This window comes from Chiloscyllium plagiosum, unplaced genomic scaffold (assembly GCF_037043375.1).
Source record: "Chiloscyllium plagiosum isolate Xiang-an unplaced genomic scaffold, Cpla_swu_hap1 HiC_scaffold_31, whole genome shotgun sequence".
In the NCBI taxonomy this organism is placed as follows: Eukaryota; Metazoa; Chordata; class Chondrichthyes; order Orectolobiformes; family Hemiscylliidae; genus Chiloscyllium; species Chiloscyllium plagiosum.
The window spans coordinates 17108755-17132064 of record NW_028270169.1 but is presented as its reverse complement, the minus strand read 5'-3'; the positions used below and the strand labels follow the sequence as shown (position 1 = coordinate 17132064).

Below are 23310 nucleotides of genomic sequence, written 5' to 3'. Positions count from 1 at the left end.
TGGCATACTACTTTATTAGAATAGTTGCTGTTTAGTAGTTCAATAAAATATTATTCAGTTAAGCTTTCCAATAGGTTTAATTATTCCAATTTCTTTCCTTTCTTTTCCAGTATTTTAACTATAGTGTATGAATAATGCTTGTTTTGCATCAAACCTGGTAGTTTGACTAATTGAATTGCACCTGGAACGCAACGCCTGGTACTTGCCTTTAAAACAAGAAAAAGTTAGGGTCTAGGCTATCTTCTTAATATACTTTAAAGGAGTTTGGTCTGGTCCACACCAGCATTTAATTGTTACCTTACCCAATGCTTGTTTTGAGGGTCAAGGATGATGTGACGTTGGTGAGGTTTCAGCACTCTCCCATTATTGCACTGGAATAATAAATGCTGCCAACTGTTCATGCAGCATTGTACCAGAACTACACATCATTCTTAGTAAAGTAACCCAGCTGGTTTGAACTGAACCATGTCATTACATGTTACATTTACCACTTCCTATTTACAACAGAGTTCTCCATAAGGAAGGTTAAACCATGGAAACCCCAAACTAGAACTCATTTTAAGAGCTGTGCATCCAAAATCCACAGAATTACAATTTACTCTGCTACAAAATGGTGGGCAATATCAAAATATGCATTTTACTTTTCAAAACAAAAACGCCGGCAACATACTAAAACGTATACCCTCTTGCACTAAATCAGTACTGCCTTTCATACCAAAACACATTTCCTTGCCCTTGCTGCATCGCCAAAAAAGGATAATCCTTAAAAGATCCTTTCCTGCCTCATGATGAATTAAGCACAGAGCAGAGATGGAAACTGGGACATTCTGCTTTGTTTGGCTCAACTGCTTGTTGATCAACCTACAAAACACTTTGGGGAGGGCATTATATTTTGAAAGTTAATTACTGATTGGCCATTTTAATTAATCATAACAGTAAGCAATGATTTAGGGAGCTTTTCAATGGGTTAATGTCCATAACAAAACTTATTCCATTATCACAGGTAACACATTACAGAAGAGAAAATTGAATCAAGTGATCAGTTTTGAAAGAAAATAATAGAAGCAGGCTTACTTTTCATCAATTTGCCCGATAGGCCTTTCAGCCCGGTTTGCTGTGCATTTCCTTTCAATACAGGTTTTAGAGATTCTTGACTCGCGGGTCCTGTCCGAGTAGCTATTGCTCTTGATGCCCCGTCATTCAATGGATTCAAATCTCTGCCACCCTTATTTAACGAGTGATTTGGAGAGGTTTTGTTTTGTCCAGTGCAGTCCAGGCTTGTGAGGTCTGATACATTAAGTTTATTATTACTAGAAACTGGATTACCCTTTGCCTCCAGCTCAGGAGACACAGAGGAGTCAAGCGATACCGGCACATCAACATCACACTGTCTATTTGCAGGGGATGCAGGTTCTGCTAAAGAGCTATGCTTTACTGTGTTCAGGCTGTGGGCTCTGATGCGAGACCAGCTTGTGGAGCGGAAACTTTCAGCTTCCAACCAGAATTTAACCAATTGTCCAACTCCTTGCATCTCCATGAACTGGATGATATATGGGAGAGCAGTGCTGTCCTGCAGAACTTGTTCAAGAGTCTTTGAGAGTCTGGAGTTAATCTCTTCAGCTTTATAATTCAGGCAAGAATGACCTATTTAAAAACAAAAACATGAGGAGTGTGTAGCATGGACTCTTCATTTAGTACAAAGGTATATCTGCACCGAAGGATTCTGTAGCAAACCAGAGCAGACCACAGGAGGCAAGAATATTTCTTGAATACCATAATGTTGGCTATAATTCTATGATTGTTTAATATTGTTCCATACCTATTGAAAAATAATCATTCTGTGTAACTATGGAATCATTTCAATCAAGTATCGTTGGGTACAGCCATTCTCCACAATGTGAAAAACATTTCTTAAAGTAGTAATGCTTTGAAATGGAGCACTTGTAGGAAGCTCGTCTCACTTTTGAGATATTGCATGATGAACTGGTAAAATGAGATACGTTGCACACCAGTCACACTGCAGATTACCAAACCCAACCCTTTGGAAAAATGCCAAAGTGGACATGGCACAATGCCCAATACAACAAATATGACAAATTCACATTGGCATTTTTTGTTATAGGTCCAGACCATAAAACTTGCATCCAGTGATTCTTCAGTGTCTGACCTTCTAAAGACCTCCCCGCATACTTCACTGCAGAAAGCTGGATACATGCATCTCTCACTGTAAAAGGTACACAGTCAACAGTTATACAAACAGCTGGTTGTAATGAAACATGAAGAATGTCTTTTAGAAATTCAGAAAATAGAACACAAATAGGGAGAAATACTGCAGAGTTAAATCTTGATGTAATGTACACTGTCAAGGCATTTTACCTTTGTACATTCATATCTAACATTATGAAATGGCAATTCTTTGGCCTAACATGACACTCCATCCAAATAAATATGCAGAACTTGAAATGCCATGAATTTGCACCAAATGATTTAATCTCATGAAGCCAGACATACACAATAAAAATATCCAAAACTGCTGTTGAATTCCCAAGGGGCAATAAAAATAAAAATAGCTCAAGGATATCAATTTAACATTACACTATCCAATATTCAGCATGGCCTCTCATTGTCATTTCCATGATTCCCATAATATTGGGCCTACCATCTGCTGTATTATTCAAAATGTATAGAAGACAGTCATAAGAATATTTGATATTGTGCTTCCTAAACTTATTAAAATTTAGCCATCAAAATATCTGTATTTTGAATTTTGTTGATAGCTTCTTTATAAAGAAGCTCTCATTTGCTGCTTTGGATCAAGCTTCATTCATTTTCTAAACTTAGCCTAATGGGGCATAGCCAACAAAAAAGGAAAAATTGCAATAGAGAAACCATCTGTTGGGTGTCTCTTCTTTTCTCCACTATTCAATAAACATTCTGCTCATCACCAGAACATTCCTAAAATATATGTTACTGCACATTAGGCTTCTGGATTTAGAGCCATAGATGTCATTTTCTTAATGTTTTACATAGAGTTAATATTTCTCACTTAGAATCCCTAGTGTGGAACCAGGCCGTTTGGCCCTTAAAATCCACACCCTCTGTAGAGCATCCTATCCAGACCCACCCTCCTCACCAAATGTATTTCAAGCAGCTCGGAGAAAGCTTAATATATTAACACAGGTACCTGGAATAGACAGGTTATCTAAAGAGGATATGCTAGGCTTGCGTCCACTGGAGTGCAGAAGTCTAAGAGGTGACCTGACTGAAAGGTAAGATCCTGAGGCAGCATGACATGGTGGATATAAAGAGAATGTTCCTCTTATGGGAGAATCTAGAACTAAGAGTCGCCATTTAAAAATATGGAATCATACATTTAAGACAGAGTGAGGTGAATTTTAACAGAGGATCATGAGTCTTTGAAGTTTCTTCATTAAAAGATGTTGGAAGCAGAATCCTTGAATATCTTTTCCTGCTCCTAACTCAGACATTTGTATATTTATCTTAAAATGTCCGAGTGAGAGGGGAATCTGTCAATCATTCTCTCTCAGATTCTCACACATACCCTTTATTCTCATTGGGTATAGATGGTGATACATATGGTGAAACAAGGAGACTGAAAGTGAGCACCAAGACAGTGGCTATTTAGTGTGGATAAACGTGGAGCCACCTCCCCAAAAACCTAACCACAGTGTCAGGGAGAGATTGAGAACACGTTGAAAAGCAAGTTGCCTCCAAAATCCATTTTCGTACCAATTCCACTAAGTTCTGATCAAAGTGTTCTCCAGAGGCAAATGCAAGATCAGCGTCAGTTAAACTCTGGTCCTTAGCTTAGTCTTATTTCCTACCTCAGGAACCGTTGCTTCTTAAGCAAAAATGGAAAAAAAAAAGTTACATTCTGCTACTTGGCACTGTTAAATTTATTAATTACTCATTGTTTGTAAATTATCAGTTTATTGCTTTGAATTTTTTGGGGGGTTGCTAAGTTGTCTGTTTTCTTTATGCCTTAACTTTATTTTTGGAATTTATGATAAATGCTCGGTCAAAACTTTTAAAAAATTGCTTTGGGGGAAAATATTTGGCCAAGCCTGAGTTAGAATGATTCAGAAAAAGGATAGCTCTGAATTGAAAGTTACTATGAATGAGTAATTAATTATTGAAAACTGCTAACGAGGCAAAGTCATTATGTCATTAAACAAGGGGAATACAAAGAATTTGGATGCTGTTACTTAATGCATGTGAATAACAGCAAATTGTATTTAAAATTTACTCTTATGCTTCACATAAGCATTATCAATTAAAAAATTGATATTAGACCATAAAGGAAAATTAGAACAGTTAACCAAAAGCTTGATCGACAAAGACAACAGGATTGCCTTAAAGGAGATGAGAGAGCTATAAACAGATTTTGTTTTAAAAATTCAGAATTTTGACAGTAGGTAGCTCCAGACACAATCACCAGATAGAACACTCTTTTACATATAACGGAGAAGCTAGCAATACAAATTAATCCAGTGATTTCACTGCACGCATAGGTATTCGAGGTTTCACAGAAAGGGAAAAAGGCAGCACTTACGAAGTATGTGATAATAGAGTTTGCAAAGGAACAGTTAAGCTGCATAGATTCATCCCGCCGTATGTGTCAAACTGGATACGAACATGAAGTAGATATCTATTTTAAGCCTTCATCAGCTAATGCTGACATTATAGAAATTCTATTAGATTTGAAGGTAAGCACACACCAGTAATTTCACATTGATAAAGTCAAACTGGCAACTTGTAAACGTACACACTAACATTATAATGGGATAGTTAGTGATGCAGTCAACCAACGCAGATGCAGATCCATGAAGATAAAAATTACATTAACAACTACAAAAAGGGTTCAAAACGCTTTCAAAGGCTGATGGTATTTCCCTCATTCTACATTGATTCTTCAATATGTAATCTTGATTACGTATTGAAAAGCATACCTGGTTTTGCAAATATAAGATTTCAATTTAAAATTTGTTCTGGATCATTAGGTTACCCTTTTTTTGACAATAGACTACTAATTGCCAAATCATTTCATTAAATATTTGAAGACTGGTATAATGTTGAGACCATCAATTAAGACAACTTAAGCATCTGTAACACCCAATGTACAATAATAAACAAAAACATCAGTATGTCTCATATACAGCCTCTCCAGATTTATTCAAGAGTGTGCATAATTATTTTACTATATATCATCATGAGCATAAGTTAATAAATTACGACTTTACCTAAGTCTCCAAAATGAGCAGCTTCCATATGAATTGGTTGTTGATTGAGAACTGCTGTTCTGCCACGTGCAAAAGAGTCCATGTTGGCAGAGATGGCATTGATTGCCACATAGCTTGGTCCTGCAGCTTCCAGAAGTGCATTGTTCCTGCTTGGTGATGGGGTTGCAACAGGACTGGTGGCTGGGCCTGCAAAAAAGTAAAAAAACAAACATTCAGAGGAAAGAAAAGAGCCAATTACCTTCATATTAAATACAGTGGCAATCCATTACTGGTCAAATGACTCAGATCAATTTAAAAGACAACTAATGAGGAAAAGACATCACAAGTCTTGACATTTTTCATAAAATCTGAGGAGGGGGTGGGCAAGGAAATGGGAGAGGGACACTAACACAAATTAAAGATATTAGATATATGTCATACTTCTAACAGGAAAGGTGCTGAGCAACATATCATGTAATGTTTTCAGTAACATTTAATCTAATTTAATTGCATAGTTACTCAATTGGAGGGACACCTAAACTTAAGTCACCAAAATGCGCTCTCCCCAACAGGAGACAGCAGTTCAGTACAGCCAAACAGTGTACAAGTTCACCAATACTTGCATAAGTTCAATTAAAAACTTTCAAAATAATTAACAGAAACCTATAAGCAACATTAATAAAATTCCCACTGCACACTTCACAGAGCTACCCAACATCATTTAATATATACTTATTTTTAGTCCAAAAACTTGAATATTTTGAAAAAAGCATAAAGGTTTACATCTCTCATTTTTCAGAGCAAATGCAATAATTCCAAAGGGCAAAAATTTTACGCGATGAGAAACCAGCATAGACTGACTGGCAAGTGGATCCCAATTGGTCAAGGAGTTGCCAAGCAGATTGTACCAGGAAGCATTTTTGGTTAATTTAAAAAGAAATTTGGCTGGACAAATTCCTTTACCTTAGAATATGAATTTAAGCAGCATCTAGCAAGTGTACGTGCACTACCTGGTGAGCCCAATTGACAATCTTTCATTGGCTAACAATATACTACTTAGCACACTTAGGATTGAGTGCTTCCCAATCTCAAAATCATAAATAATGATAGACATTATGACCTGGGTTTTGCAACCACAAAGTGATTCAGTATGGTCAGTACTCAGTCTGTTGCAAACAAAGAGACACATGGTTTAATAAGACCTACTAGCCATATACAGAGGAACTTCGATTATCCGAATTTCAGATTATCCGAAGAAGATCTCAAGGTCCCGATAGAAAGATTATGTCAAAGAGGTGCTTCCACACAGATCACATGATTAAAAATGAACTTGGCTTAGTGAAATGCTGCGGAGAAGAGTCCTGTATATCGATGGGAGCCCAGGCACGGTCTCAAAATGACTGACTGCCTGCCCCCTCTCTCCCCCCACACTTTTCCTGGAGTTGTACACGGATTGTCCTGTACAGGACAATGGTAGAACATGTCAAAATGATGCAATAAAAGGTTGTGTGCATGTGTGTGCTATTTTGAGACACACTCTCACGCAACCATTCCCCCCCCCCCACCCCCCAAAAGGCAACAGTAGTCTTCCTGTGGGTGTCCAGTCTGGTAGCCACGGAGAGGGAATGGGGAGCAGACAGGGGACTCACAGGAGCTGTGAGCAGGCAGATGGGGGCTTATGTGCATTGTGCTGCTGTCTAGTCTCCTGAACCGGGAGTAGACTTAGCAAGTCTCACTGCGTCAATCGCACTGAACTGATTTTTTTTGGGGGGGGGGGGGGGGGGGGGAGATCATCTTCAGCAATGCTGCAGATCCCTTACACATGAGTATGTGTCTGCTCAGAAACAAACCCTGAGACAGACAGAGGAAGCAAGGCAGGCACAGCAATGAAGAAGGAAACTTCAGAAAACTCCAAGCCCAGAGGAGAGGCATTGAATCAATTAACTAAATAATCAATTATCCGAAAGAAATAGTGCCCAACCATCTCATTTGGATAATCAAGGTTCCTCTGCAGATATGGTCTACATATATGGCACCATACTGGCACTGAAATGTGCATACCACATTACTGATTTAAGACACAGGAAGAACATCCTTTTGGCTTGAGAACAGCATCCCATTTATGGAAAATACCACAAATGTTGCTGGTCAAATGTAGCATTGTGAAACAGGCTAACTTCACTTCTCAATTCAAATCTTTGAGATGCTCTTACAAGGTGATGAGATAGACTGGGTACTTTACATGGCCAAAAGTGGTGGCCTTGGGTCCTAAGTGCAATACACAGCACTAAAAGCGAAAATAAACAAATTGGGAAAATTAGTTTTATCCTCCATTACAAACTTTGTGCTTATAAATGTTGCATTATGAAACTTAAAATGTTTATTTTCACTATTAACTTGCTGAAATTATTGTACTCCATGCACACTGATGAGTCATACTGATTTCTAAACCATTCATCCTAAAATAATCCTACTACTGAACTACAAGTGGAAATCACCACTACAAATAATAAATCACAAGAATTACAACACTTGAAATATAAGCAAATAAAAAATAAACTGAGGATGATTTGGGATGACTGGACAAAGCTTTACTATTGCTAGCATTTAGAAGTAGGAAGAACTCAGTCACACTACAGTTCAGTTCTCATCATTAGTATGCAGGGACTGGTGATCACCAACATCCATGCGCGAAGCCTTGCTAAATGCCAAGATCGGTGTCATTCAGTAGAACAAGTGCTTCATGTCTTTTTTAATGTTATCAGTGTTCCAATGAACAATGCCTTCATTTTAAGAATGTTAGTCATTACTATTATAACCCCACAACAGAATAAAATGCTAAAACACAGTAAATTTATTCCATTTAAATAGAATTTAAGCTATTTATATAATTGTGGATCTGCCACCTCAGACTAATAATTGAAGGAAATAGAGATACTAATACCAATTATTTAAACCACTAAGGATGTACTTTAAGAAATTTTTAATTAAAAAATGGTGTGCGCTCAATGGTTTTAAAAAAAAAGATATTTACATGATACAAATATACAACACAGTGCAGAGTAAAGATTTCATGTGCCTGACTCTTGCAGCAAATCCTGTGACTTCAATGGGACTATTTTTGAAACCCTCTCACGGGTCCAAGTGTTAACATTGGGAGCAGCTCCCACTTCAGCCTTAAAAAATGTCACATTTACGAGAGTATACTGGCTTTAAAAGAGCCTGCAAAGGATCCTCACTACTTCCCCCTGCTAGCTCTACTCCCCAACGTCTATTGTCACTTGGGATGTGGGAGAGAAAGGGTTAGTGGCAGCTTGTGAATTGCTTTGAAGGTTCAGTGTGGACACAGGCATTGAGTCATAGAGATGTACAGCACGGAAACAGACCCTTCAGTCCAACTCATCTATGCCGACCAGATATCCAAAATTAGTCTAGTCCCATTTGTCAGCACTTGGCCCATATTCCTTTAAGCCCTTCCTATTCATATATCCATCCTTTTAAAGGCTATATTTGTACCAGCCTCTACCACTTCCTCCACCACGCAACACTCTCTCTGTGAAAAGGTTGCCCCTTAGGTCCCTTTTAAAACTTTCCCCTCTCACCCTAAACCTATGCCCTCTTGTTCTGGAGTCCCTGACCCCAGGGAAAATACCTTGTTTATTTATCCTATCCATGCCCCTCATGACTTTATAATCCTTTGATGGATCAAAGGACTCTCTTCTATACTGCAATAATTCTGATTCTATCCTGTCTGTTTCATTAGTGTCCATTTTAGGTGGAAACGGGAGGTCTTGTGGTTCAGTGAGTAGTGTCCCTGCTTCTGAGGTAGAAACCGTGGGGTTGAGAGTCTCACTTCAGGGTATGAGAGCCATGGAAAGCACAGCCATAATGTATCCAAACAGGCTGGTTACTAACCTATCAACCTTCCCAATGTGCTTAGGTTAGGCAGTAGGAGGAGAAATTCCTGATTGGCCACATGCTTGATGTGCGGTGGTACCACTCAGGCTGTCACATCAGGGAAAACCTACTAAAGAAACAGACATGAACACTTGTTTTTCACTACCTTGAGTCATTAGATGTGGGAAAGTCTCTCTGTTAGTGTAGAAAAGTATTTCAATACACTTCAGGGAGTAAGGAAGCTATTTGGAAGAATGAGCAATATCTTGGTACAGAGGGTACCAGATGAGATTTTAAAAAGTTTTGAGACTGAAGGAAGCATGCAAAGGGGGTTTAGAGCAAATTCGAAATGCAGGGTCATGCAGTTAAGTTCTTGCTGTTCTGATATAGACTTATCCAACGATACCCAATTATCTAAATTCCCAAGCCCACAAAACTTTAAAAAAAAGGACAAATGTAAAAATAGTAAGTACAAACAGTAAGATTGTTCTTATAATGCAACTTAAATGCAGTAAAACATCCAAAGGTTCTCAACCTTTTTACTTACCAGTAAGATTGAGATGCTTCACATCAGTTGCCAGAACTAGCATGAGGTTGGGAAACCACAGACTTTAAACCCTGATCACCTCTTTCCTTCTCTTCCCTGTAATGACTCCCCCATCCTTTCAATCCTTACATTTGTCCTCTTCTAATTATAGATTACCACACGTCTGGTTTTATTTGCTCCATCATTGTTAGCCATGCCTTTTGCGGTCAAGGTCCTAACTTTGAGAATTCTATTTCTAAACCTCTGTACCTCTCTCCTTGTTAGGATGCTCCTTAATACACACCATTTTGTCCAAGCTCTTGGTAAGTTGCCCCAGCATTTCACTTGATGTGGTCATGTTACAAATTTTGTTTGATAATCTTTCCTGTGGAGCACTCTGGGATGTATTATGTTAAATGCACTGTATAAATGTGGTGGGATACAGATTGACAGCCAACTGAGCAAAGCAATAACATTTCTTCTTGTTGTGCACTGATTGTAAGTGCTTTGTCAATTTTTGATGCTTTAGTGGAAAGTACTGAATCCCAGGAAATGTCTGGTTTCTGTCATTTTCCCTGCCATCAATATTATTCCACACCCCGACTGGGACTGAATTGAACTGTTCGCCACACTCCGACACGAGACCCAGAATTATGCTTTCAACCAGACATCCATGCCATAACCAAGATGGCCTAACTTCACTCCATCTCAACTCATCTCCTTCTGAAATCCTCATCCATATCGTTGCTATATATAAGTGATAATTCCACTGCAATTCTGTCCAGCCTACTAAGTTCTCCAGTCCATGAAACTAAAAGTTCAACTAATGTCTGCAGGCGATATCTTAACTTGCATCAAGTCCCATTCACACATCATCCCTGAGCTTGCTAAAAGACAACATCCCCCAGTTTAACAACACATCAATTTTAAAATTCACCCAGTTTTTAAATCTCTCCACAGGCCTTGTATGTCCCATTTCTATCACCTCAACTCTCAAATATCTGTGCTCCTTTACATCTTGCCTTGAACAATCCTATCGTTCATAACTTCATTATCACCAATGTATCTTCAACTGCTAGTTCTCTAAGCCTCAAAATTCCCTCCTTAAAATCTGTGTCACTCACCTTTTTCCTTCGTCATAGAAAGAATACAGCACTGAAGGAGGTCATTCAGACCATCACAATTAAATCATTTGTGATCTTATTGAATAATGCAGCAAACTTCAGGGGTCAAATGGCCCACTCTTGCTTCTTGTTCATATGTACTGACCCACATGTATGTTAATTGGGAGTTGGTTAGCTCAGTTGGCCAGAAAGCTGGTTTGAACATCGTGGGCTCTATTCCCAATTCAACTGAGGTTGCCATGAAGCACACTAATGTCAACCACTTCCCTCACTTGAGTCACGGCGATCCTCAGGTTAAACCACCACCAATCATGTCTCTAATAAGAGAACAGCCCTATGGTCCAGCAGGACAATGACAATTTTAGCTTCATGTGTACATCATGTCAATGCTGGCACTCAATGCCACTCACCTACCTTTTTCCCATAGCCCAAAAGTGTTTTCCTTTTTTCTTTCTGAATGAATACTTCAGGCTGTCTTTGAAGTAAGTGTTATAAATGCAACTTGCTGCTCTAATTGTTATGGGTCACAGCACAAAATCTGTGTTTAAAATGGGGAGCCTCAATTAAGAATCTAATATTCAAAATGGAAGTGTCACATTAACACAATTGACTGAATAATTGGGGTGAGAAATGCTCTCATTCTGCACATAAATTATAACAACATTTAAAAAGGTACATGATTAGGAAAGATTTAGAGGGATATGGGGCAAGTTCAATTTAGGATACCTGGTCACCATGGACCAAAGAGTCTGTTTCCACGCTGTATGACTCTATAATTCCAACTGATATAGGTACATTCTCCACTTATTAAGCATCACACCTTCTATTTTAGTTCATGCATGGTCACGACAAGTGTATTTTGCTTCATGATGGGAGGAGGAAGTGAAAGAACCATGTTTATTCCAAAAGCAAAACACCAAAAATGCTTGAAATTTGAACTAAAAACAAAACTCTGGAAATACTGCCAGCTCTGCAGACTGTATATGTGGAGAGAGAAACAAAATTAATGTTTCAGGTCTATGATCTTAATTTCACGTCAACACTTCGGGGGGGCGGGGGGGTCTGCTTTGAATCTGGTGAGAAAGTTCGAGTGGTACAAGTTAACTTTGAACCTTCTCCCCATTTCATCTGCAAGAATCACCTTCATTCAGTAGATTCCTAGAAAACACTCAAAATCAAGATCAGAACCTAGTACACTGCAAACCTAAATTTAGTAAGTACATATAAGGAAACAGGAATAACGACAGGGAATTAGTTTTATTTCACAGCCAGCAAAACAATTACCAGGTGCTTCTGTACCAACCAAACCCAATCAAGTAAAGGCTTATGACTGTTGATTCTTAGTAATATATGCAGTGTTTCATACCCCCAACAGTCACAAATAGCAACAATCCTTTCAAATACGGGTTTACAAACGACGATCTATTTAACCACATTATGAAAGCATTTTGTTATCAGCATATTTAGCCATTGTTCCAGGTGAAATGTTTAACTCTAGCTTTTAATCAACACAGTTGGAAAGGTTCTAATTTAGAGGGATGTTTGTTGTTTAAACAGGCATTCCAATTGCTTAATTAAAAACGGCAGATATTTCACAATGATCTTGCCTGCCAATGTTGACAGGAAAAATGGATAGTGTTTGTCTGCAATTGACAGGTATAAATTTACCCTGCACAACTAAATTCTAGAAACGAATGGATCCAGTATCACATGTTGAAAGTTTTTATCCATATGTTGAAACCAAACTGTGATGTTACAGAAAGGAATGCTTTCACACATGTTCAATCAATAGTTTGGAAAAGAAGTGCCATTTTACCAATTTGGGAAAAGTGTATAATTTTCTTCTCAAAAGATGCAATCATAGTCACATCTTCATTGTTCAACTCCACTGAGCTATTGAAATAAATACAAGTTGCAATAATAATACAACTTTAAAATTTTAAAGATCACAAAATTAATAGATTCCCAACATGAGCAGGAATCAAAAAAATTGGCAATTTTGTGTCATGCCATTTTTTTCAAATGCTGTGAATCACCATTTTCCTTCTCGTTATTTTATCAATCTGATTAACCCCAGCCCAATCAACATCGAAGCTGTACATTGAGCTGTACACCCATTTAGTTTGAAACATTAAAATGGAAAAGTTTGCATATATAGTCAAAAACTATTTACTTTCATAATGTAACAATTCAAGTCTGTCAAACTTCACTTCACTGAATTATGGCAGAAAATAAATCTTTTCATTCATCACAGCATTAAGGTGCCCCAAAGCACTTTACAACCAAAACATTTTTAAAATATAGTCTATTATTTGTAAATATAGAAATTTACAAACAGCAAAGTCACATAAATAGCAATTAAATAATCAGATAATTTGTCCTATGCATTTATTCGTCAAGGGATGATTGTACACCAAGGCACATTCTCCTCTCAGAATTGTGTGGCAGAATACTTTACGTCCATCTCAGAAGACAGCGCCACTTTTTAACATCTCATCCAAAGGATGGTGCTGTAACTTGAACAATGTACCATTTCCACAGTACTGTAATGAAGTGCTACATTAAATTACATATTCACTTTTTTTTTTAAAAAAAGAGGACTGTAACCACATTATTTTTTAAACTGAGAATTAGGAGTGCGCGACACTGAGCTAAAGCTGACACAAATGAAATGGTAATCGTTATGGCAAATATATCTGGCTTCAGACTATTAGAAGAAGAAAATTCATTTTCATGCTTATAGTACATTGAATTTTTTTAAACTGATGTTCAATTGTAAGTTAAGTGACATACAGTACTATTTTGAAGTCCTCACAACTAAACATGGCAACTTTTTATGCTCTCTGGTATCTTCAACATTACATTGTGAGATGAAGTAATCAACAATTTCAATTTCACATCAATACAAATGGTGTTACATTACTGAAACACCTGAAGTGTATTTGAAAGCAAGAGACAAGAGTCAATTCCTAAAACTTGCAACTTTGTACCCGGTATTTCCTGCATGACAATTTTGGCTGGTGTGGAATAACTAAACTATACAAAATGGAGTGGTCTGAATACAGTGGATTAAACAAAAATGACCCATTTCCATTAGCAGAAGCAGAAGCAATTAGGGGCTACTGATTTAATGCAATCTGTGGAAAAATCAGAGCAGAGTTGAGAAGGATATTTTTAATCCAAAAGATTGTAGGGATCTAGAACTCTCTGCCTGAAAGGATGGTCATAGAGTCAGAGATGTATAGCATGGAAACAGACCCTTCGGTCCAACCCACCCATGCCTACCAGATATCCCAACCCAATCTAGTCCCACCTGCCAGCACCCGGCCCATATCCCTCCAAACGCTTCCTATTCATACACCCATCCAAATGCCTCTTAAATGTTGCAATTGTACCAGCCTCCACCACTTCCTCTGGCAGCACAATCCATACACGTACCACCCTCTGCGTGAAAAAGTTGCCTCTTAGGTCTCTTTTATATCTTTCCCCTCTCACCCTAAACCTATGCCTTCTAGTTCTGGATTCCCTGACCCCAGAGAAAAGACTTTGCCTATTTATCGAGGCAGAAGCCCTCAGGTAATGACAATTTATTTTACTACTGGAGAAGCGCTATCTTTAAATGGAGACATCAGATGGCCAAAGCAGACATAAAAGACTCTTTTGGTGTTGGTCACCATTTATGATACAACATTTATCAATTTAAGATTCTTCACTGCTACTTGTGGGACTTTGCAGTAAGCAGTTTGGCTGTTGGCTTGCAAATATTTGGTACTATTGAATTGTTTGATGTAATGGAACTGGAGCAAAACCATGCTGAAGTTAACCAGTGTCCTTTTTGCCTGGGTCAGATAGTTATAAACTTGAAACACAGATTGTAGATTGCATGTTTTGAGAAAACATCAGACTTCAAACATTAACTTGGTTTCTCTCTGCACAGATGCTGTCTGATCTGTTGATCTTTCAGCATTTTCTGTTTTCATTTGTCTCATTTACTGTGTTTGCGATTTTCCTCAGTGTAAATTTTTTGCCTATAACAGTGAATTTTCTTTAAAAAATTGTGTTTACTGTGAATGGTTAGAAATGTCATATAACATGATAGCTGCTTTTAGAAATGAAAGATCTTTCTTCAAACCTAATTTATCACCTCAAACTGCTCATCACCACCGCCAATGAAAGAATTATATTCACTGGTACATCAATTCCATATTACACATCTGCAAACAATCTCCTGGCTCAACTCAAGCTGGGCAGATAAAGCCTTACATATCATATGCAATCCAGGTGACTGTTACAATTCAAGCAGGCAAGTCTGATAGTTTTGCATATCCTTAGCACAATGAAACGAAATGAAGTGAAAGTGAGCATCGCCATAATGCCAGAGCACCACAGGCTGCTCTCTCATTAAGGAGAGAGATGACTGGCAGTAGGTCTAACCTCAGGGTCACTATATAACAGCAAAGGGGTGAGTTTGAGAAGATAGAGCCTTCATGGTGACCTCAGCCTGGACGAAAATTGCACCAGTGTTGTTGGCATCACTGCATCACAAACCAACAGTCCAGCTAACCAACCTTGTGGAAAGGAAAGGCTACCATACAACTGCATTAAAAAAGGCAAACTTCCCTGCATTTCACTGAAATTGTAGTGATAACTTGTGAGGAATAATATTGCTCAGTGACTGACATTTATATAACTCTACAACTTGAAAAGTTTAATCGAGCTAACACTTGAGAATCTAGTTCAGAGAGTCTGGACTTCTATTTTAAGATCCCTAATGTGAGAGAAAATGTTATTGCTCTATTTTCAAGTCACTATTAAAAAAAAAACTTTGATGTTAAAATAAAATCTTGGCTCTCAAAGCAGTGAGTCATTAATTCCAAAGAGAAAAATAAGTCAAACCAATTATGAAATGAATCAGAATGCTTCAAACATTTGAAGTCCCACTATCTCTTTTCCAATTGTTTTAGTCAAACTGCATTGAAAATTTTGAAGTCACTGAATGATTCATCAAATACTAGAATGGACTGTAAAGAAAATAAACATTTATAATGATTCAATTTCAAATGGAAGTCACAGAGATAGAGATGCAATTATTTGTCAAGATTTTAAACAATAGTCAAATGACTTTTTATTCATTCACAGGATGAGAGCATCACTGGCGAGACTGGAATTTATTGCCCATGCCTAATTGCCTAGAGGGTTAAGAGTCAACCACATCGCTGTGGGTCTGGAATCACATGTGGGACAGACAGGAAAGGGAGTTAGTGAAGCAGATGGATTTTCCCAATAATTGTCAATGGATTCATGGTCATTATTAGGCTCTAATTCCAGATTTTTACTGAATTCAAATTCCACCAGCCTGAACCCAGGTTTCAGAACATTTCCTGGGTCACTGGATTAACAGTCCAGTGACAATACCACTAGGCTGTTGCTTCTCCTTTTAATAGTATAATCAGCATTAAATATTTAAACTTGAATAACTAGAACAAAATTGACTAACAAGACCTACCTACAAAATGTTGAATGTTTTTAGTTGAGGAAATCATTGCAATAAACTGCAAGTAGCCTAATACCATAAGAACACAAGCAAACACTAGTGACTCACTGCAAACAAAAAGTTTTTTTTTTGCAGATTGAAAGATATAGCTTTTCAAGTATTAGTCTCTGTTTTAAGACTGAAACAAGTGAATGTAAATTTCAGAATTGCATCCAGAAACAAAGCTGAACCAGGTCACTGAAATAGGTCAACACAAGCCCATGTGTGATTGCATGAGGGATAAATTGGACTTGATTTATGGCGACACAGGGAACCAGTGGAATCTGGCCTGGGCCATGTTAGTGAAAGCGCAGGGACAGGGTACGCAAGCAAAACTATTTCACATGACTTAGAACAAATGAAGGCTAAAAATAGTGAAACCAGTTAGAAAAGTATTGTAAAGATAAAGCCACTATATAAAAAAAACCTGAAATAGAATCTGCAGGACAGTTAGCCCTGAAAAAGGCTAGTACTGCAATGATAAATGATAAGAATCGCAGTGATAGGAATAGACGTTGAGGAATAAAATCAGCTCAAAAATCAAATAAGATACAAAGACATTATCCACCAAAAGGATCCAGAAACGGCAGCTGAGAAAGCAAATGTTTAGAAGTTTATAGGAACTAAATTAATGACTACAGGTTTTGTCTTTCCTATATTGAGCTGGAGAAACTTTCAAAAACATCAGATAGAATTAAGAATGATCAACAACTGACTTGGAATCAACAATTGTTAAAAAGATAAAGTCAAGCATTAACACTGTTCCTGATCCCATACTTCTAGATTCTGTCACCATAATGAAAAGGATGAGGAGAAGACGAAGGATGGACACTGGGGAGACTGTTCTGATTGTATGAAGAATACCTGGATATGTTATTGAACAGATATAATTGGAACCAGCACTAACAGTGGGAACTAGAAATTTTCCAATAAGATACAATGACCAATTGCTTTCAAGGTGAAGGTCAAGTTCAAGAAAGACGACCTAATCAGTTAAACAGAAGACGACATTAATGATATTAATTCAAAGAATGGTTGGACAGTTGTTTGTGATACAGGAATAACTGAAATTTAGAGAGAGAAAAGGCAAAGTATAACGATGATATAGTCATTAGGTGACAGCACTTTAAAACCCGGACATCAGAGAAGGCTTTGGACAAGTTGATGCTTTTTGTGTCATTTAAATAAAATCGCCATTTTAAGTATACTGGACTTGCTTTATGCCAATGTAAAAATAACCTAAAATATTGAATTGTAATGCTCAGATATTTCAGGAACTTGATAAGAATTCAGCAAATTATTTTTTCTTTGTTATTGATTTGACCTTAAACAATTCAACATGTCTAGGTTTGACAATCCTAAATTACAATTCAAATAATGTTATCAGAGAACACACACCTCGGCTAAGTATGTTTAACCAACTCCTTCAGAACAACATGCAGTAATTAGTTGATCCCTTTTTCAGCTCAATGTGTTGATGTAAAAGGAAGACAGAAAATAAAAGCAATATTTAGTTGCAAAACTATTACTTTTAATTTGAAACTGCTCAAATTGCTAAGATTGCAGTTGAATGTCTCTTCTACTCCCTTCCCTTTGTCAGCCCCCAAACCAATGAGTCCTACAAATACAAAAAGAAATCTATTTTTCTTGTGATTGGACAAAACTAGCATCCAATTGGCTTGAGTTCATTGCAGATCGGCCAAGACTCAGCAATCCAGATGGCTGTTAGCAAGTTTAGAAGCATTTCTGAGAACAGAAAGGCTCAAAGATTGAAACGGCCACCTTGGTTTGCTGCATCCCCACAAAGCATAAAATATTTGTCAGCTGATAAGTGTATCACAGCAAAATTCAAAACTATAAAAAACAATAATAGTAAACAATTCACATTTATGCATTCCCAAAACTGAACAACTTCTATCCTGAACAGATGTACTATAATCAAAAGATTTTAAATTTGAAAACAACACTGGCTTACATTCTCAGCTACCTACTGTCCAATTCAGCGACCGGGATTCAGGGATTCTTTTTAGTTGGTGACCCATGACCAGTGGGATTCCAAAGGGATCAGTGCTGGGAACACAACTGCTTACAGTATAAAGGATGTGAATGTTTTGTAGCCAAATTTGCAGACGAAACTAAAATAGATGGAAAGGTAGGCTAAGAGGGGGGGATACAGTTTAGAGAAAGAGATTGATAGGTTAAGTGGGCAAAAAGTTGGCAAATGGGAAAACATAAAGCTGTTCATTTTGGAAGGGAGAACAAAAGAACAGAATATTAAAAATGGAGAACTGTAGAAAGCTTCAACATAAAGGATGTGGGGATACTTGTACATGAAACACACAGAGCTAGCATACATGTGCAGCAAGTAATCAGGAAGGCGAATGGAATGTTGGCTGTTATTTGAAGGGAGTTGGAGTACAAGAGTAGGAAAGCTTTACTACAACTGTACACGGTGCTGATGGGACCATATTTGGAGTACTGCAAAGAATTTTGGCCCTCTTATTTAAGAGAAGGTATTATATATTGGAGGCAGAGAAGGTGCACAAAGATGATCCCTGGCACGGAGGGGCTATGAGCAAAGATTAAACAGTCTGGGATTCTACTCACTGTAATTTAACATATGAAAGATAAACTCATTGAAATATAGAATTGTTATATAGCTTGACAGGGTAAATGCTGAGACAATTGTTTCCCCTCATGCAAGTGTGTAGGACCAGAGAGCATTGTATCAGAATAAAGGGGTGCCAATTTAAGACTGAGGTGAGGAGGCAATTCTTCTGAGAGGGTTGCAAGTCTTTGGAACTCCTTGCCACAGAGACTTGTGGGAGGCAGAGGCCTTACACATATTTAAAACTGAGATAAGTTCTTGATCAATCGGGAAATCAAGGATCACCAGAAAAGGTCAGATAAGTGGACATGAGGAATACTGGATCAGCTATGATCGCAAAACTTTATCATGCAGACATAGCAGGTGATTTGGAAGCAAAAATGGAATATTGTTATATATTGACAGGCATCAAGAATATGAAAATAGAGTTCTCTTGCTCAGTTGTACAGAACACAGCTGAGACCATATCTGGAGTTACAGCTAGAGAAACTTGGCAGGTCTGGCAGCATCTGCGGAGATATTGAGAGGACTTCATAGGGCAGATGCTGAAAGCATATTACCTCATAGAAGGAACGAGAACGACGGGGTACACAGTTTAAAATAAAATTGGGTCTCCCATTTAAGACTAAGTTGAGGAGATAGGTTTTCTCTTGGACGGTTGGGCCTGTGGAAGCCTCTTTCCCAGTTTGTGATGGAGGAAAGGCTGTTAGGTTTAATGTTTAAAGTAGAACTGCAAATAGAAATGCAAAATAGGCTCAAGGGAGCAAATGTCCTACTCCCGGACATAGCTTATGCTCTGTTTTGAGAGGGTGCAACAAAGATTCACTAGATTGGTTTCTGGAATGCACTAGCTATCCCATGAGAACTATGGCAAAATATATGGTCTCATTGAAATGTACAAAATTACTAATGGGCTTAACAGGACAGAATAGATTTCAAGAGGCTATTTCCTCTGCCTGGAAAGTCTAGAACTAATAAGATACAACTACTAAGAGGATGGATTTTGTCACTTACTGGGTTGTAAATCTTGGAAATTCTCTATTCCAGAGGGCTGTAGATGCTAAATTAATAATTATAGCCAAGACTGAGATTAATCGATTTCTGGACGCTGAGGCAATCAAGAGATAGGAGGATGGTTCAGACAATGGGGCTGATGTGGAAGGTTTGCCATTATCTTGTTGCAGTAGTGTCAATTGGTCTTTGCTTACGCTTGTCCCAATTTTATACAATATAAATACTGTTATAGTTTTATTTAAACAAAAGAAAAATGCAAATACATCTCTCCTCCCATTACTACTGTATTGGAGCTCACAAATGCATATTGCCAGCACAAAGTTAATAGCATTTACAATAAAAGCAGAAAGAAAAAGGAAAAAATCCTATAGAAAAAAATATTTTTAACAAATAATTTTCCAATGTCCATAGAAGCTACTGCTTCATCCAAATGTCTGTAGCTGTCCCTCGGAGCAATTATAGACTCCAAATTACTCCAATAAAACCTTGAGTACATTCACTTCCAGAATACGTTCAAAAACATACAAATTACAGCTTTAGAATTTAAACTTCGATCACATTTGATATGCCTATTTTTATGACTTCAGCACACTTGTTGGTCTGAAAAGCAAAGGCCAAGTTAAAACAATTCATTACCCATCCTCAAACTATAATGAAAAGATTTGCCATGATAATGTTATCACAAAAAGTCACAATCTTAGATTGGGGATATTTGGCAAATAACATGTTTAGCTTTTATATGCAGAAGTGATACATACACAAAATACATATTTCAAGAGTTAATTTCAACTGGTGTGTCACACATTTTTATATTTGATGTTAATTCTAAATTCTAATTAAGACACAAATAGTTATCATTCAACACCAAATATGTATCCATGCAGTATCAGAAGCAGGTTAGATGTTAAGGTGGTCAGGAAACTAACAGATGAAAAGTGCTAGTATTACTGAACATTAAATCCCTGGATATGAATCTACACTGTTTTCTTCCAATTATAGCAGATATTTACAATGAAAGCAACTTTTGTGATCCTGACTTATTGTGACAGCTTCATTTGTGGTAAATGTAGTATTGTTCCAGATCATACCAGCATGTGCGCACGGACATACCGCCCGATCTCTACACACACTAGATTTTTTAAAAATTACCTTTGTTGGTTTGTGGCTCTGGGAGTTTCTCTTTTTCCCCTTTGGCTTTACCTGTACAAAACACAAACATACTCATTAATTCGATACTCCAGCTGCTCTACAAACACTGTCATACAACATTACCACTGAACATGCATACGTTCTTCAATAACTTTTGACAACCAGGAATTTAATGATAATCTCCAGTGACCGAAGAGATCTGAAATTTGATGACCCAATCCAAAATTAACTTATTTACACAGGGCACAAAGTTAGCTGTTGTTTTAATACAGTGTATAAGGAAAGATCAATAATTTTCACATCTGACTGACACTGTCGTCTCCTCTTCACTGACTCCTCTATGCCACGCAAATGGAGAACACTTACTCAAACTTGCTAATGTGGCTCAAAGTGGCCCAATGGTGTAGATAGAAGTTACTGATGTTAAAAGCAAATGGTCTGGAACATCCAACATAAGATTTATACTTCTGATATCTATATCTGAATAAATTTTCTTTCACTTTGATTCCCTGTATCTGATGTCTAGCTGGGCATAAAGTTGCACAGTAGATTGAATTACTGTAACTATTCCATTATTCTCTAAACTTTGGAAGGTAGACATCACAATGATTTCAAGGGCGAGATAACAAGAAAAATTAAGTTACAGGAATGGCAATGAAAAAAATTGATCGATTTAAAGCATTATGTAAATAGAAAAGTAGATAAACTGCCTTCTGTCAAGCATCTATATCCATTTTCGATAGGTTGTAATTGGAAAATTACTTCTTCAACTTAACAGATGAAAGTGAGCGATGGTTCTGCAACACCAGAGTGCAGGAGTGCATTATGCCAAATTTTTTATCTCAACCATGCAGCTTTGATCTTTGGCTACATATAACCAACAGATTTATACTAAATACTCAACAAGTCAGTCAGCATGAACATACAGTACAAATTTCAGGAGATCTAAAAATAGCAAAGTTACATTATAGCTGTTTGCAAACTGAAATGACAAACAGGGCAGTGGGGCGGCAAAGATTTGAAGATGACCGCTGGATGTGATTTTTTTTTAATGTGCGCCACGCCTCTCCAAGACGTTTCAAATGAGATACGTTCCAATCTTACTGGAGAAGACTTTTCTGCAACAAATAATGTATCAAGTCATTATAAAGTGTAAAATGTTAAGTAATTTCCAGTGACCAAAATACAGGGTTAAGTATAGAAAGGGGAATTTCTGTGCACCATCTTCGCAGGTTTAAGTTAGTCTAATGACAATCACATAATTCATTTTTCACTCCAGTACAGAAATTCACAAACTTCCTCAATGGCATGATCCTAAATTAATGCCAGCATTCTGCCCACAGACCTGGGCCAGAATGAGCCAATGACAGTGCCAGTGCTATTCGTTTGACTGATTAATAGATGTGATCAGACCACAGTACTGCTTGCGATACTTTACTTGCTCAAGGAATTACAATCTTCATTGATGCTTAATTTAGGAAAAACACAAAAATGAAAATACTATGACTATGCAGGAAATTTATTAGCAACTGTGGAGAGAATCAGAATTAATTTTGAGTCAAACAGGATTCTTCAGAAGTGCCAGTTTGACTTGAATTAGTAACTCAATTTCTCTCTCAGATTTTGCAAGACATGAGCACTCCTTGCAATTCTGTTTTTATTTCACACTTCCAGCATCCACATATTTTGCTTTCAATAGAGTTTATTTTACAAGATCACTGCATTTAAAAGTCGAGCAGAAGCATTTATAAACTTAGTGCTCTATATCTACACTTAAGTTCAAACTCTGCCAGCTTGAGAAAGGGAAGGAAACAATTACATTGTAAAAATCATGGTTTTAACATAATTGCCATATTCTGAACACACATTCATCTCACTTAGCACTGGAGCTAATTACATAATTCCACATTTGTAACAAACATAATAGATCTGTAATGCTATGTTATACTTTGTGGTAATTGTCACAACATAAAATATAGTACAGTGGGGCTAGTAATACTTCAGAGTTTAAACCATGATCTGTCAGTCCAGTTCCACAGATCAGGCAAATTTAGTGGTCATTTAGTGACTCGCACAAAATGTCAATAACATGTACTTAAGTCTTTCAAGTCAACATAAAACGTAAAAAATGCTAAATTTGTTTTGCACAGGGCATGAAAATTTCTATCACCTTACATCCCTTTTTCTTTAAACAAACAAAAACATTCCATCCTCCACCC

General features: G+C 37.4%; 1 protein-coding gene across 3 annotated transcripts in view; it reads right to left on the bottom strand.

Annotated features, from left to right (window-relative positions):
- The window catches only part of akap10 (A-kinase anchoring protein 10), a 68906-nt gene that overhangs the window by 24936 nt on the left and 20660 nt on the right, over window positions 1–23310 (bottom strand). For all 3 annotated transcript variants that reach the window (XM_087977292.1, XM_043718328.2, XM_043718329.2), the window contains exons 2-4: window positions 21092–21142; window positions 5262–5447; window positions 1075–1644 (exon numbers count right to left, since the gene is read on the bottom strand). In XM_087977292.1, coding sequence (XP_087833418.1) covers window positions 1075–1644; window positions 5262–5447; window positions 21092–21142 — 807 coding nt within the window. The remainder of the gene's footprint in view (window positions 1–1074; window positions 1645–5261; window positions 5448–21091; window positions 21143–23310) is intronic.